Source organism: Coregonus lavaretus (assembly GCF_964263955.1).
Source record: "Coregonus lavaretus genome assembly, chromosome: 22".
NCBI classification, from domain to species: Eukaryota; Metazoa; Chordata; class Actinopteri; order Salmoniformes; family Salmonidae; genus Coregonus; species Coregonus lavaretus.
Genome location: NC_140009.1, coordinates 5,247,583 through 5,262,617, shown reverse-complemented (window position 1 = coordinate 5,262,617; position 15,035 = coordinate 5,247,583). Strand labels below are relative to the sequence as shown.

Below are 15,035 nucleotides of genomic sequence, written 5' to 3'. Positions count from 1 at the left end.
TCTAATAATTATATTTCTATGCATATACCCCTCCACCCCCACAGAGAGACAGACAGACAGACAGACAGACAGACAGACAGACCACCAGAGCCACAGACAGACAGACCACCAGAGCCATACATAGAAGCAACAACATGGCCACCAGCTCCAGAGTTGGCAAAACACCACAACATGTCGACCAGCTCCAGAGATGGCCAAATACAACAACATGTCGACCAGCTCCAGAGATGGCCAAACACAACAACATGTCGACCAGCTCGAGATGGCCAAACACAACAACATGTCGACCAGATCCAGAGATGGCCAAACACAACAACATGTCGACCAGCTCCAGAGTTGGCCAAACACAACAACATGGCCACCAGATCCAGAGTTGGCCAAACACAACAACAAATGTAAATTGCACTACATCGGATGGAATCGAGCCTTAGGTACCTCTCTGGTCATGAATAGTCAGAACCAGTGGGTCATACTGAAGAGGAACAGCATGTTATAAACAAACATCACACTACAGCCCAGAGAGCAGACAGAGTGGGCCTGTGAGTGGGAACCAGGAAATGTAGCTTATATCAGAGTGTGACTTATTTTACACCCTTAAGTAGGCAGACTGCTAGGTCAGATAATATATTTAGTCATAATGAGATAGCAATAGAGCGGTAATGGTAATGTTTCCTGTCACAGTGAATGGAATGTATAGTAGGTGAACACAGCCAGTCATTAGGACAGCTCATTACAGAACCACCTGTCTCCACCTGCTAGCCCAGGGTCATTAATATACATCATCATGCTGTAGCTAGAATGCTATGTCCCATTAATATACATCATCATGCTGTAGCTAGAATGCTATATCCCATTAATATACATCATCATGCTGTAGCTAGAATGCTATATCCCATTAATATACATCATCATGCTGTAGCTAGAATGCTATGTCCCATCAATATACATCATCATGCTGTAGCTAGAATGCTATGTCCCATTAATATACATCATCATGCTGTAGCTAGAATGCTATGTCCCATTAATATACATCATCATGCTGTAGCTAGCATGCTATGTCCCATTAATATACATCATCATGCTGTAGCTAGCATGCTATGTCCCATTAATATACATCATCATGCTGTAGCTAGCATGCTATGTCCCATTAATATACATCATCATGCTGTAGCTAGCATGCTATGTCCCATTAATATACATCATCATGCTGTAGCTAGCATGCTATGTCCCATTAATATACATCATCATGCTGTAGCTAGCATGCTATGTCCCATTAATATACATCATCATGCTGTAGCTAGCATGCTATGTCCCATTAATATACATCATCATGCTGTAGCTAGCATGCTATGTCCCATTAATATACATCATCATGCTGTAGCTAGCATGCTATGTCCCATTAATATACATCATCATGCTGTAGCTAGCATGCTATGTCCCATTAATATACATCATCATGCTGTAGCTAGCATGCTATATCCCATTAATACACATCATCATGCTGTAGCTAGCATGCTATGTCCCATTAATATACATCATCATGCTGTAGCTAGCATGCTATGTCCCATTAATATACATCATCATGCTGTAGCTAGCATGCTATATCCCAGACTGACAGGAAAGAGCTGGGTCATGATCAATAGGAATACACTTTTTTTGAAACAGAGTGAAACGGGGAGGTACTACCTGAATATGTCCAGATTTTTTATTCCCTGTTGCAGAAGATTTGACTTCAGTGTGCCCCACTGAACACAGCCCTGTGCTCTGTAATGCTGGGGAAACAGAGAAGTTGTTCATTACTGTTGTGCTGAGCTGATCCAGGTGACACATCTCTTCCTCAGTACGTTAATGGCTCTGTCTTCAAATTCAATTCATTAATGCAAATTGTATGCAAATTGTATGTAAAATTGAATGCAGGGGCCTTTCTAGAGCGGCTGGCTGTTGAGCCCAAATTAACCAGGTTTTCAAGCAGACGAGACGTCCACCACCGTCCGTGTCTTGGCGAAAACATAATGGTGTGATTACATTATCGTGAGCGTCTTTGTCATGACAATGACAGGGCTACTGATGTCTGAATGTTAATTACATCGTTTGATAAGGCTTCCCTCTGCCTCACTGTGTGTGTGTGTCTCCCTGTGTGTGTGTGTGTCTCCCTGTGTGTGTGTGTGTCTCCCTGTGTGTGTGTGTGTGTGTGTGTCTCCCTGTGTGTGTGTGTCTCCCTGTGTGTGTGTGTGTGTCTCCCTGTGTGTGTGTGTGTGTCTCCCTGTGTGTGTGTGTGTCTCCCTGTGTGTGTGTGTGTGTGTCTCCCTGTGTGTGTGTGTGTGTGTGTGTCTCCCTGTGTGTGTGTGTCTCCCTGTGTGTGTGTGTGTCTCCCTGTGTGTGTGTGTGTGTGTGTATCCCTGTGTGTGTGTGTATCCCTGTGTGTGTGTGTGTGTGTCTCCCTGTGTGTGTGTGTGTGTGTGTCTCCCTGTGTGTGTGTGTGTGTCTCCCTGTGTGTGTGTGTGTGTGTGTCTCCCTGTGTGTGTGTGTGTCTCCCTGTGTGTGTGTGTGTCTCCCTGTGTGTGTGTGTGTGTGTGTGTGTGTGTGTGTCTCCCTGTGTGTGTGTGTGTGTGTCTCCCTGTGTGTGTGTGTGTGTGTGTGTGTGTCTCCCTGTGTGTGTGCAGCCACATTGTTTCCAGTGTGTTCTTTCTCCTATGCCACCACACCAACACAAGTCCATTATTTTGGCCCATCACAGTGACAGCTTTGATTCTGTCTGGATTGGTTTGGATATTATTGCGTATTTTGTCATTATGGGGTTGTCCTTGTCATTATGGGGTTGTCCTTGTCATTATGGGGTTGTCCTTGTCATTATGGGGTTGTCCTTGTCATTATGGGGTTGTTCTTGTCATTATGGGGTTGTCCTTTAATTAGATTTGAAAGCAATCACTGCCACTCAGCCAAACAGGTATTGTGATGCCCTTTAAGTGCTGTGTAATCAGTGGTGGAAAAAGTACCCAATTGTCATACTTGAGTAAAAGTATAGATACCTTAATAGAAAATGACTCAAGTAAAAGTGAAAGTCACCCAGTAAAATACTACTTGGGTAAAAGTCTAAAAGTATTTGGTTTTAGATATACTTAAGTATCAGAAGTAAAAGTAAAAGTATAAATACATTAAAATTCCTTATATTAAGCAAACCAGACGGCACCATTTTCTTGATTTTTTAATTGACGGATAGCCAGACACTCAGGCATCATTTACAAACGAAGCGTTTGTGTTTAGTGAGTCCACCAGATCAGAGGCAGTAGGGATGACCAGGGATGTTCTCTTGATAAGTGAGTGAATTAGTGCATTTTCCTGTCCTGCTAAGCATTCAAAATTTAACAAGTACTTTTGGGTGTCAGGGAAAATATATATTTTCTTTAGGAATGTAAATATAAATATAAATAGTAAAGTAAAGTACAGATACCCCCCCAAAACTACTTAAGTAGTACTTTATAGTATTTTTACTTAAGTAATTAGCATGCTCTGAAGGAAATGCCCTGAGCGCTCAAGTCAAGCTACATTTGTTTTCATACTGAATTATTTGCTTTGATCGTAAACTGTTGCAGTGGGCGCAGTTTGTTCTAGCCTGGTTAAACAACAGAGTTCAGTATGGTTTGTTCTAGCCTGGTTAAACAACAGAGTTCAGTATGGTTTGTTCTAGCCTGGTTAAACAACAGAGTTCAGTATGGTTTGTTCTAGCCTGGTTAAACAACATAATTCAATGTGGTTTGTTCTAGCCTGGTTAAACAACATAATTCAATGTGGTTTGTTCTAGCCTGGTTAAACAACATAATTCAATGTGGTTTGTTCTAGCCTGGTTAAACAACATAATTCAATGTGGTTTGTTCTAGCCTGGATAAACAACAGAATTCAGTATAGTTTGTTCTAGCTTGGTTAAACAACAGTCTTGTTTAACCAAGCAAGGTTCACATTCCTCAGTATTCCAGCCTCGTCAGTATTTCACTGGAACAGATCGTTGTGGTGAAACTGCGAGATCCAATCGCTAGCCTTCTTTATTCATGTGCGTCGTCTTTTGATGTGAACATTGTGCCTGTGCGTCTCTGAGTGTTGTAATGGATGGATGAACCATGTGTAGTAACCGTAGCGGCGTGTCTCTGACTGTAGCCAGATGTCTGCACTAGCAACCGTTTACATTGTGTGGAAGAAAGAAGGAAGTCTCAGTCATCCGAGAGGTGTTGCTTTCCTCTCCCTCTCACAGTATTGAAACATCAGGTGGATAGAGAGAGGCACCAATGGACCAATTTAATCTCCCTATATACAGGTGCAGCTCAATAAATTAGAATATTGTGGAAAAGTTAAGTCGTTTCAATAATTCAATTGACAAAGTGAAACTCATATATATCGTGGATTAATTACACAAAAAGTGAAATAGTCCAAGCCTGTATTTGTTTTAATCTTGATGATTACGGTTTACAGCTCATGAAAACCCCAAATTCAGTATCTCAGAAAATTAGAATATTGTGAAAAATTTCAATATTGTAGACTCAAGGTGTCACACTCTAATCAGCTAACGAACTCAAAACACCTGCAAAGGTTTCCTGAGCCTTTAAATGGTCTCTCAGTTCAGTAGGCTTCACAATCATGGGGAAGACTGCTGACTGGACAGTTGTGCAGAAGACAGTCATCAACACACTCCACAAGGAGGGAAAGCCTCAAAAGATCATTGCTAAAGAAGCTGGTTGTTCACAGAGGGCTGTATCCAAGCATATTCATGGTGAGTCGAGTGGAAGGAAGAAGTGTGGTAGGAAAAAGGTGCTCAAGCAACAGGGATAACCGGAGCCTTGAGAGGATTGTCAAGCAAAGGCCATTCAAAAATGTGGGGGAGCTTCACAAGGAGTGGACTGAGGCAGGAGTCAGTGCATCAAGAGCCACCACGCAGAGACCAAGGAGTGGACTGAGGCAGGAGTCAATGCATCAAGAGCCACCACGCAGAGACCAAGGAGTGGACTGAGGCAGGAGTCAGTGCATCAAGAGCCCCCACGCAGAGACCAAGGAGTGGACTGAGGCAGGAGTCAGTGCATCAAGAGCCCCCACGCAGAGACCAAGGAGTGGACTGAGGCAGGAGTCAGTGCATCAAGAGCCACCACGCACAGACCAAGGAGCGGACTGAGGCAGGAGTCAGTGCATCAAGAGCCCCCACGCAGAGACCAAGGAGTGGACTGAGGCAGGAGTCAGTGCATCAAGAGCCCCCACGCACAGACCAAGGAGTGGACTGAGGCAGGAGTCAGTGCATCAAGAGCCACCACGCAGAGACCAAGGAGTGGACTGAGGCAGGAGTCAGTGCATCAAGAGCCACCACGCACAGACCAAGGAGTGGACTGAGGCAGGAGTCAGTGCATCAAGAGCCCCCACGCAGAGACCAAGGAGTGGACTGAGGCAGGAGTCAGTGCACCAAGAGCCCCCACGCAGAGACCAAGGAGTGGACTGAGGCAGGAGTCAGTGCACCAAGAGCCCCCACGCAGAGACCTATCCAGGAAATGGGCTACAACTGTCGCATTCCTCGTGTCAAGCCACTCCTGAACCAGAGGCAACGTCAGAAGCGTCTTACCTGGGCTAAGGAGAAAAAGAACTGGTCTGTCACTCAGTGGTCCAAAGTCCTCTTTTCAGATGAAAGTACATTTTGCATTTCATTTGGCAATCAAGGTCCCAGAGTCTGGAGGAAGAGTGGAGAGGCACATAATCCAAGTTGCTTGAAGTCCAGTGTGAACATACTTTTCAGAAGGCCAAATTTCCTTTTTTCACTGGTCTTATGTCATATTCAAATTTTCTGAGATACTGAATTTTGGGTTTTCATGAGCTGTAAGCCGTAATCATCGAGATTAAAACAAATACAGGCTTGAACTATTTCACTTTTTGTGTAATTAATCCACGATACATATGAGTTTTACTTTGTCAATAGAATTATTGAAATTACTTAACTTTTCCACAATATTCAAATGTATTGAACTGCACCTGTACAGTGCACTACTTTTGACCAGGGCCCAAAGGAAGGCCCAAAGGAAGGCCCATAGGAAGGCCCATAGGAAGGCCCAAAGGAAGGCCCAAAGGAAGGCCCAAAGGAAGACCCATAGGAAGGCCCAAAGGAAGGCCCAAAGGAAGGCCCAAAGGAAGACCCATAGGAAGGCCCAAAGGAAGGCCCAAAGGAAGGCCCAAAGGAAGACCCATAGGAAGGCCCAAAGGAAGGCCCAAAGGAAGGCCCAAAGGAAGGCCCATAGGAAGGCCCAAAGGAAGGCCCAAAGGAAGGCCCAAAGGAAGACCCATAGGAAGGCCCAAAGGAAGGCCCAAAGGAAGGCCCATAGGAAGGCCCATAGGAAGGTCCAAAGGAAGGCCCATAGGAAGGCCCAAAGGAAGGCCCATAGGAAGGCCCATAGGGCTCTGGTCAAAAGTAGTGCACATTGGAGAGAATAGGGTGTGGTTTGGGACGTATCCATGGTAAAGGAATGGGAGACAACAATAGATCTTTATTGATACATTTTCACAGAAATTAATGAATTAGTTATTTAGTTAGTGTGGATATTTCTCAATTTCATACATATCCAAAGATGGTCAAAGTGAAATCAATCACAAGAGTGTGATTAAAAGTGAAATCAATCACAAGAGTGTGATTAAAGTTGAAATCAAACACAAGAGTGTGATTAAAGTAGAAATCAATCACAAGAGTGTGATTAAAGTTGAAATCAATCACAAGAGTGTGATTAAAGTTGAAATCAATCACAAGAGTGTGATTAAAAATCACCTGCTCTGCTACACAATATCAACCTTGTTCTACCCTTGTACAGTTAGTTCTTCATATCATCTGCATGTGTTTGCTCAACCAATTAATTTGCTTCATGCAAAGTTGTATGCTCATTAAAATAGGAAACCTTGTCGTTCGGGGAGTAGAAACATGGCCAGTAGATGTCAGCGGGATGTTCTAAACAGCTAACAGCCGGTAAAACCTTGAACACAGATGATGGGAATTGATTTTATGCAGCGCGCCTCGATTTTAGACTCTCATGAGAGAGAGCATGTGTTTGCCATGTCGTTACCCACGATGCATCAGGATAGAGTCTGCTTCTTCAGCTAATGGTATTCTTCAGTTGCCTGTCACACAAGTACTAAAAATAGATATAAAGCACGATGGATAATGAAATGGAACAGTATATATAGTTTAATATCTATGGCAGTGACTGACTATATATAGTTTAATATCTATGGTACTGACTGACTATATATAGTTTAATATCTATGGTAGTGACTGACTATATATAGTTTAATATCTATGGTACTGACTGACTATATATTGTTTAATATCTATGGTACTGACTGACTATATATAGTTTAATATCTATGGTACTGACTGACTATATATTGTTTAATATCTATGGTACTGACTGACTATATATAGTTTAATATCTATGGTAGTGACTGACCATATATAGTTTAATATCTATGGTAGTGACTGACTCCGTGTTACACTGTACCAGCCAGGGCTCTCATGGTTGGGGGGAAACGGTTCAATGCTCCCTAAAGTAAAACCCTGGTGGCTTCCAGTTCCCATTTCAAATGTTTTACTCTCACTCCTAGTTTTCTGAAAATGTTAAATATTGTAGAGTAGTACTACTAACATTATTCTTGTATTATTACCCGATGTTGTTGACTGATCATTCTGCATTTTGTCTGTTCCTGTCTGTGCTTCAGCCAGTCTGTTGTCTCAGTGTATTGTCTTCAGTCTTTTAAGTACTGTGTTTATCTGAGTAAAGAGCTAGTTTCATTAGAGAGGTGCTTAATAGCTACTGAAGACTATAGATAAAGTGAAACATAGAAGCTCACCTCACCAATGTGAAGAGGACCGCATGAGATGCTATTGGAATGAAGTGCTGTCCGTTTTGAAATGTACCAAAAGGATTGCTGTTTGGTGTTGGTCGTCAAGGCCTTTGCTTTGAGGAGGAGTTTGTCTAGCCATTAAGAGTTAAGAATGTTGGAGAAAAATATTATTTTTTATTTTGCACTGGAATTTTCACACAAAGCCGTCAGAAATAATCGTGAAGGTAAAAGACACAGCAAGCACAGGCCTCTGGGTGACTCACAGAATATTCTATTCAGGTGTTGGGGAACATGCTGACTGCTAGAGAGAATAGTCTATTCAGGTGTTGGGGAACATGCTGACTGCTAGAGAGAATAGTCTATTCAGGTGTTGGGGAACATGCTGACTGCTAGAGAGAATAGTCTATTCAGGTGTTGGGGAACATGCTGACTGCTAGAGAGAATAGTCTATTCAGGTGTTGGGGAACATGCTGACTGCTAGAGAGAATATTCTATTCAGGTGTTGGGGAACATGCTGACTGCTAGAGAGAATATTCTATTCAGGTGTTGGGGAACATGCTGACTGCTATAGAGAATATTCTATTCAGGTGTTGGGGAACATGCTGACTGCTAGAGAGAATAGTCTATTCAGGTGTTGGGGAACATGCTGACTGCTAGAGAGAATATTCTATTCAGGTGTTGGGGAACATGCTGACTGCTATAGAGAATAGTCTATTCAGGTGTTGGGGAACATGCTGACTGCTAGAGAAAATATTCTAATCAGGTGTTGGGGAACATGCTGACTGCTAGAGAGAATAGTCTATTCAGGTCAGTGGAGGCTGCTGAGGGGAGGACGGCTCATAATAACGGCTGGAACGGAGCGATTGGAATGGCATCAAACACCTGAAAACCATGTGTTTGATGTATTTGATACCATTCCCCCCTATTCCGCTGCAGCCATTACCACGAGCCTGTCCTCCCCAATAACGGTGCCACCAACTTCCTGTGATTCAGGTGTTGGGGAACATACTGCCTCCTATGAGAAAAGTCTATTCAGGTCAGTGGAGGCTGCTTAGGTGAGGACGGCTCATAATAAAGCTTTTTTAATGGCTTCTGCTCTAAGACTACACATTACATTGCACACAGTGAGTTCATAGAGTACCCGCTGTATGAGTAATGGACCTGCTGGTTCTGTTAGAAGGTTGAAGGTCTTTGCATTGGTTTGTTAAAGAAGTCCAGTGTATATGAATCTGACTGCAGAAAATAAATGTAACCTGAGAGATTAGGTGATGTACTGTAGAGAACAACCTGTCGAAATCAATAAAAAGTAAGAAATGTTTTAAATTTTCTCGCTCTTCCTGCTTTTTGAGTTCTGCTGTTTTACTGTTTAAACATTTTAACAATAGTTGAACATATCCTGAATCCAACTACAAGAGGAATACAGATCATTAATTGTACAACAGTTAAATATACCCGACACTCTACACCAGGGTTCTTCAATTCCGGTCCTGGAGGGCCGAAACACTTCTGTTTCAGAGGTGTCTCGGCCCTCCAGGACCGGAATTGAAGAACCCTGCTCTACACCATGTCATGCATTGCAAAGATTGGTTGCTTGATGATGGATTGATGATTTATCACCCTGTTTATTACCCTACAGATTCCACTTTCTGAATGTAGATCCAGTTATTATTTCTCCTGTTTCATCAATGGTAAGCGCTCTCTGTGTATTGCCTGTGAACCTCATAAGTATCAACAGTATTAACCATATGAATAAACAAGAGCAGTAATAAGACACATGGACCCAGAGAGACTCAATGAACCATGTCTTTCTGTGGTTGTGTCTCGAATGGCATTATATTTCCTATATGGTGCACAAACTTTGATTAGGAATAGTGCACTATGAATGGAATAGGGTTCCATTTGAATAGGGTTCCATTTGAATAGGGTCCCATTTGAATAGGATTCCATTTGAATAGGATTCCATTTGAATAGGGTTCCATTTGAATAGGATTCCATTTGAATAGGATTCCATTTGAATAGGGTTCCATTTGAATAGGGTCCCATTTGAATAGGATTCCATTTGAATAGGATACCATTTGAATAGGGTTCCATTTGAATAGGATCCCATTTGAATAGAATTCCATTTGAATAGGGTTCCATTTGAATAGGGTTCCATTTGAATAGGGTTCCATTTGAATAGGGTTCCATTTGAATAGGGTTCCATTTGAATAGGGTTCCATTTTAATAGGATTCCATTTGAATCGGATTCCATTTGAATAGGGTTCCATTTGAATAGGGTTCCATTTGAATAGGATTCCATTTGAATTGGGTTCCATTTGAATAGGGTTCCATTTGAATAGGATTCCATTTGAATTGGGTTCCATTTGAATTGGGTGCCATTTGAATAGGGTGCTATTTGAATAGGGTGCCATTTGAATAGGGTGCTATTTGAATAGGGTGCCATTTGAATTGGGTGCCATTTGACAAAAGTCACATCATTAATCAAATACAATACGTAGAGGACATGTAGATCTAAACATTCATCTTCACTCGCTTCATTGATCTTTATCGCTCAACATGGGCTGGATTCTGACTTGACTTGTCACTAATGCTTGGAAGGAATTGTATGTGTGCTCGACTGAGTATTACTTAGCAAACCATTGGTTAGGAGTTGTAGTTACCAGTTACTGCCTACAACCTTCTTAACTCTGTCTCCTCTTCTCTCCCAATGCTGCTCTGTTCTCTCTGTCTCCTCTCCTCTTCTCTCCTATTTCTGCTTTGCTCTTTCTGCCAGGGCCTTGTCATTCTTTCAGAGATCTAACAGCACCCTCTACTGGTAAACTATGGTTTTACAGTGGCGCTCTCAAAATCATACAGGCATTTTGGTCATACTACAGTACTGTACCCAGGGGTTATTGATGATCATACTACAGTACTGTACCCAGGGGTTATTGATGATCATACTACAGTACTGTACCCAGGGGTTATTGATGATCATACTACAGTACTGTACCCAGGGGTTATTGATGATCATACTACAGTACTGTACCCAGGGGTTATTGATGATCATACTACAGTACTGTACCCAGGGGTTATTGATTATCATACTACAGTACTGTACCCAGGGGTTATTGATGATCATACTACAGTACTGTACCCAGGGGTTATTGATGATCATACTACAGTACTGTACCCAGGGGTTATTGATGATCATACTACAGTACTGTACCCAGGAGTTGTTGATGATCATACTACAGTACTGTACCCAGGGGTTGTTGATGACAGAGAATCTAATCAGAGCAAGGCCTCCCAATGGTCAAAGCTAATATTAGCTGTTTTGCAACTCTGGCAACAGTATTTAAAGCAGAAATAGTGGTGCACTATTCCTTTAAGGAGCTATATACTGTAGTAATGACAGCTCTATATATGGCTCTGTCCCTTTAATGACTGGTAGTACATATACAGAGGCACTGATCTGGATCCTGCGGTAATTCAATCCAGTACAGGCTTAACTGAATGACAACAGAGACAGAATACACTGGGAACGGGGATCCGAAGACGGGCCTTCAGTTGGTGCTGGTGGGGAGGTGGAAGGTCGTTGGAAGACTGTTGCTGCAAAACAGCAAGTGAGAGACAAGGTTTGAGTTGACATACAGTACCAGTCAAAAGTTTGGACACACCTACTCATTCCAGGGTTTTTCTTTATTTTTACTATTTTCTACATTGTAGAATAATAGTGAAGACATCAAAACTATGAAATAACACATGTGGAATCATGTAGTAACCAGTGTTAAACAAATCAACATATATTTTATATTTATCAAATAGCCATCCTTTGCCTTGATGACAGCTTTGCACACTCTAGGCATTCTCTCAACCAGCTAAATGAGGTAGTCAACTGGAATGCAGTTCAATTAACAGGTGTGCCTTCTTAAAAGTTAATTTGTGGAATTCATTTCCTTCTTAATGCGTTTGAGCCAATCAGTTGTGTTGTGACAAGGTGTGTATGTGTGTGTGTGTGTGGGGGGGGGGTATACAGAAGATAGCCCTATTTGGTAAGAGACCAAGTCCATATTATGGCAAGAGCAGCTCAAATAAGCAAAGAGAAATGACAGTCCATCATTACTTTAAGACATGAAGTTCAGTCAATCCGGAAAATTTCAAGAACTTTGAAAGTTTCTTCAAGTGCAGTCGCAAAAACCATCAAGTGCTATGATGAAACTGGCTCTCATGAGGACCCCCACAAGAATGGAAGACCCAGAGTTACCTCTGCTGCAGAGGATAAGTTCATTAGATTTACCAGCCTCAGAAATTGCAGGCCAAATAAATGCTTCACGGAGTTCAAGTCACAGACACATCTCTACATCAACTGTTCAGAGGGGACCGTGTGAATCAGGCCTTCATGGTCAAATTGCTGCAAAGAAACCACTACTAAAGGACACCAATTAGAAGAAGAGACCTGCTTGTTCCAAGAAACACGAGCCATGGACATTAGACCGGTGGAAATTTGGTCTGGACTCCAAATTTGAGATTTTTGGTTCCAACCGCCGTGGCTATGTGAGACGCAGTGTGGGTGAACGGATGATCTCTGCATGTGTGGTTTCCACCGTAAAGCATGGAGGAGGTGGTGTGATGGTGTGGGGGTGCTTTGTTGGTGACACTGTCTGTGATTTATTTAGAATTCAAGGCACACTTAACCAGCATGGCTACCACAGCATTCTACAGCGATACGCCATCCCATCTGGTTTGGGCATAGTGGGACTATCATTTGTTTTTCAACAGGACAATGACCCAACACACCTCCAGGCTGTGTAAGGGCTATTTTACCAAGAAGGAGAGTGATGGAGTGCTGCATCAGATGACCTGGCCTCCACAATCACCTGACCTCAACCCAATTGAGATGGTTTGGGATGAGTCGGACCGCAGAGTGAAGGAAAAGCAGCCAACAAGTGCTCAGCATATGTGGGAGCTCCTTCAAGACTATTGGAAAAGCATTCCATGTGAAACTGGTTTGGAGAATGCAAAGAGTGTGCAAAGCTGTCATCAAGGCAAAGGGTGGCTATTTGAAGAATCTCAAATATAAAATATTTAGGGATTTGTTTAACACTTTTTTGGTTACTACATGTTTCCATATGTGTTATTTCATAGTTTTGATGTCTTCACTATTATTCTACACTGTAAAAAATAGTAAAAATAAAGAAAAACCCTTGAATGAGTAGGTGTGTCCAAACTTTTGACTGGTACTGTATATAATTATAATATAATTCCTATTGGACTGAACCAACAAGGGGATTGTTCCCTTTTTAAAGGTATATACACTCAGTGGCCAGTTTATTAGGTAAACCCATCTAGTATCGGATCCAACCCCCGTTGCCTCCAGAACAGCCGGAATTCTTCGGGGCATGGAAACGTTACTTTGGTGTGTCCAAACCTTTGACTGGTGCTGTATATGCATCTCTCCATAGCCTTTTCTATGTTTACAAGGGGATTGGCTCAATCGGCTCTGTGACATCATATCCCTTCACGACTTTCAAACACTGAGGAGGCTGCACTCCTTTGTTATTTGGTATCTGGTATTTTATTAAGATCCCCATTAGCTGTTGCGAAAGCACAAAACATGAAACATGAAATAATACTGACCCTTAATATACAAGAACAGTTTAAGGTCAGAACTACATTAATAAAAAAAAAAAAGACACACGTAGCCTACATATCAATATATACACACAAACTATCTAGGTCAAATAGGGGAGAGGCGCTGTGCCGTGAGATGTTGCTTTATCTGTTTTTTTTTCAACCAGGTTTGCTGTTCACTTGAGCAATGTGAGATGGAATGGAGTTCCATGCAATAATGGCTCTATATAATACAGTACACTTTCTTGAATTTGTTCTGGATTTGGGGACTGTGAAAAGACCCCTGGTGGCATGTCTGGTGGGGTAAGTGTGTGTGTGTGTCAGAGCTGTGTGTAAGTTGTCTATGCAAACAATTTGGGATTTTAAACATGTTAATGTTTATTATAAAAAGAAGAAGTGATGCAGTCAGTCTCTCCTCAACTCTTAACCAAGAGAGACTGGCATGCATAGTATTTATATCAGTCCTCTGATTACAGTGACGAGCAAGACATGCCACTCTGTTCTGGGCCAGCTGTAGCTTAACTAGGTCTTTCTTTGCAGCACTCAACCACACGACTGGACAATAATCAAGATTAGACAAAACTAGAGCCTGCAGGACTTGCTTTTTGGAGTGTGGTGTCAAAAAAGCAGAACATCTCTGTATTACGAACAGACCTCTCCCCATCTTTACAACCATTGAATCTATATACACTGCTCAAAAAAATAAAGGGAACATTAAAATAACACATCCTAGATCTGAATGAATGAAATAATCTCATTAAATACTTTTTTCTTTACATAGTTGAATGTGCTGACAACAAAATCACACAAAAATTATCAATGGAAATCAAATGTATCAACCCATGGAGGTCTGGATTTGGAGTCACCCTCAAAATTAAAGTGGAAAACCACACTACAGGCTGATCCAACTTTGATGTAATGTCCTTAAAACAAGTCAAAATGAGGCTCAGTAGTGTGTGTGGCCTCCACGTGCCTGTATGACCTCCCTACAACGCCTGGGCATGCTCCTGATGAGGTCAATCAGTGTTGCTTCCTAAGTGGACTGTTTGATTTCACAGAAGTGTGATTGACTTGGAGTTACATTGTGTTGTTTAAGTGTTCCCTTTTTTTTTTTTGAGCAGTGTATTTTGACCATGACAGATTACAATCTAAGGCGTATATAGTTTCATTCTTGTGTATTTTATTCTTCTTGTTTTACTAGGAAGTGAGAGTGAGAGAGAGAGAATGGGAGTCTGTCTGAGGCCCGGGTTGCCATGGTAATCATTGTATGTTTCTCCTCTGTGATTGGTTTGGCTAGAGTGAGCAAGTATCTGTTATTTCTATCACCTCAGACACATCAGACACTCAGTCACAGGACCACACAAGTACACACACACACACATATACATTCACACACACACACACACACACGCACAAACACACACAAACAGACACACACACACAAACACAGACACACACACACGTACACACACACACGCATACACACGCACACCCACGTACACACACACACACACATACACACACACACATACACACACATAAACACATACGTACACACACGTACACAC

The 15,035-nt window shown here is 42.0% G+C and overlaps 1 protein-coding gene across 1 annotated transcript in view; it reads left to right on the top strand.

The window, feature by feature from the left end:
* LOC311149472 (uncharacterized protein) overlaps window positions 1–15,035 on the top strand; it is a gene marked incomplete at both ends in the record, with an annotated part of 790,865 nt that overhangs the window by 359,268 nt on the left and 416,562 nt on the right. Inside the window, one exon of the mRNA XM_084186667.1 lies at window positions 14,918–15,035. This exon is cut by the window's right edge and continues 314 nt beyond it. Coding sequence (XP_084042793.1) covers window positions 14,918–15,035 — 118 coding nt within the window. The remainder of the gene's footprint in view (window positions 1–14,917) is intronic.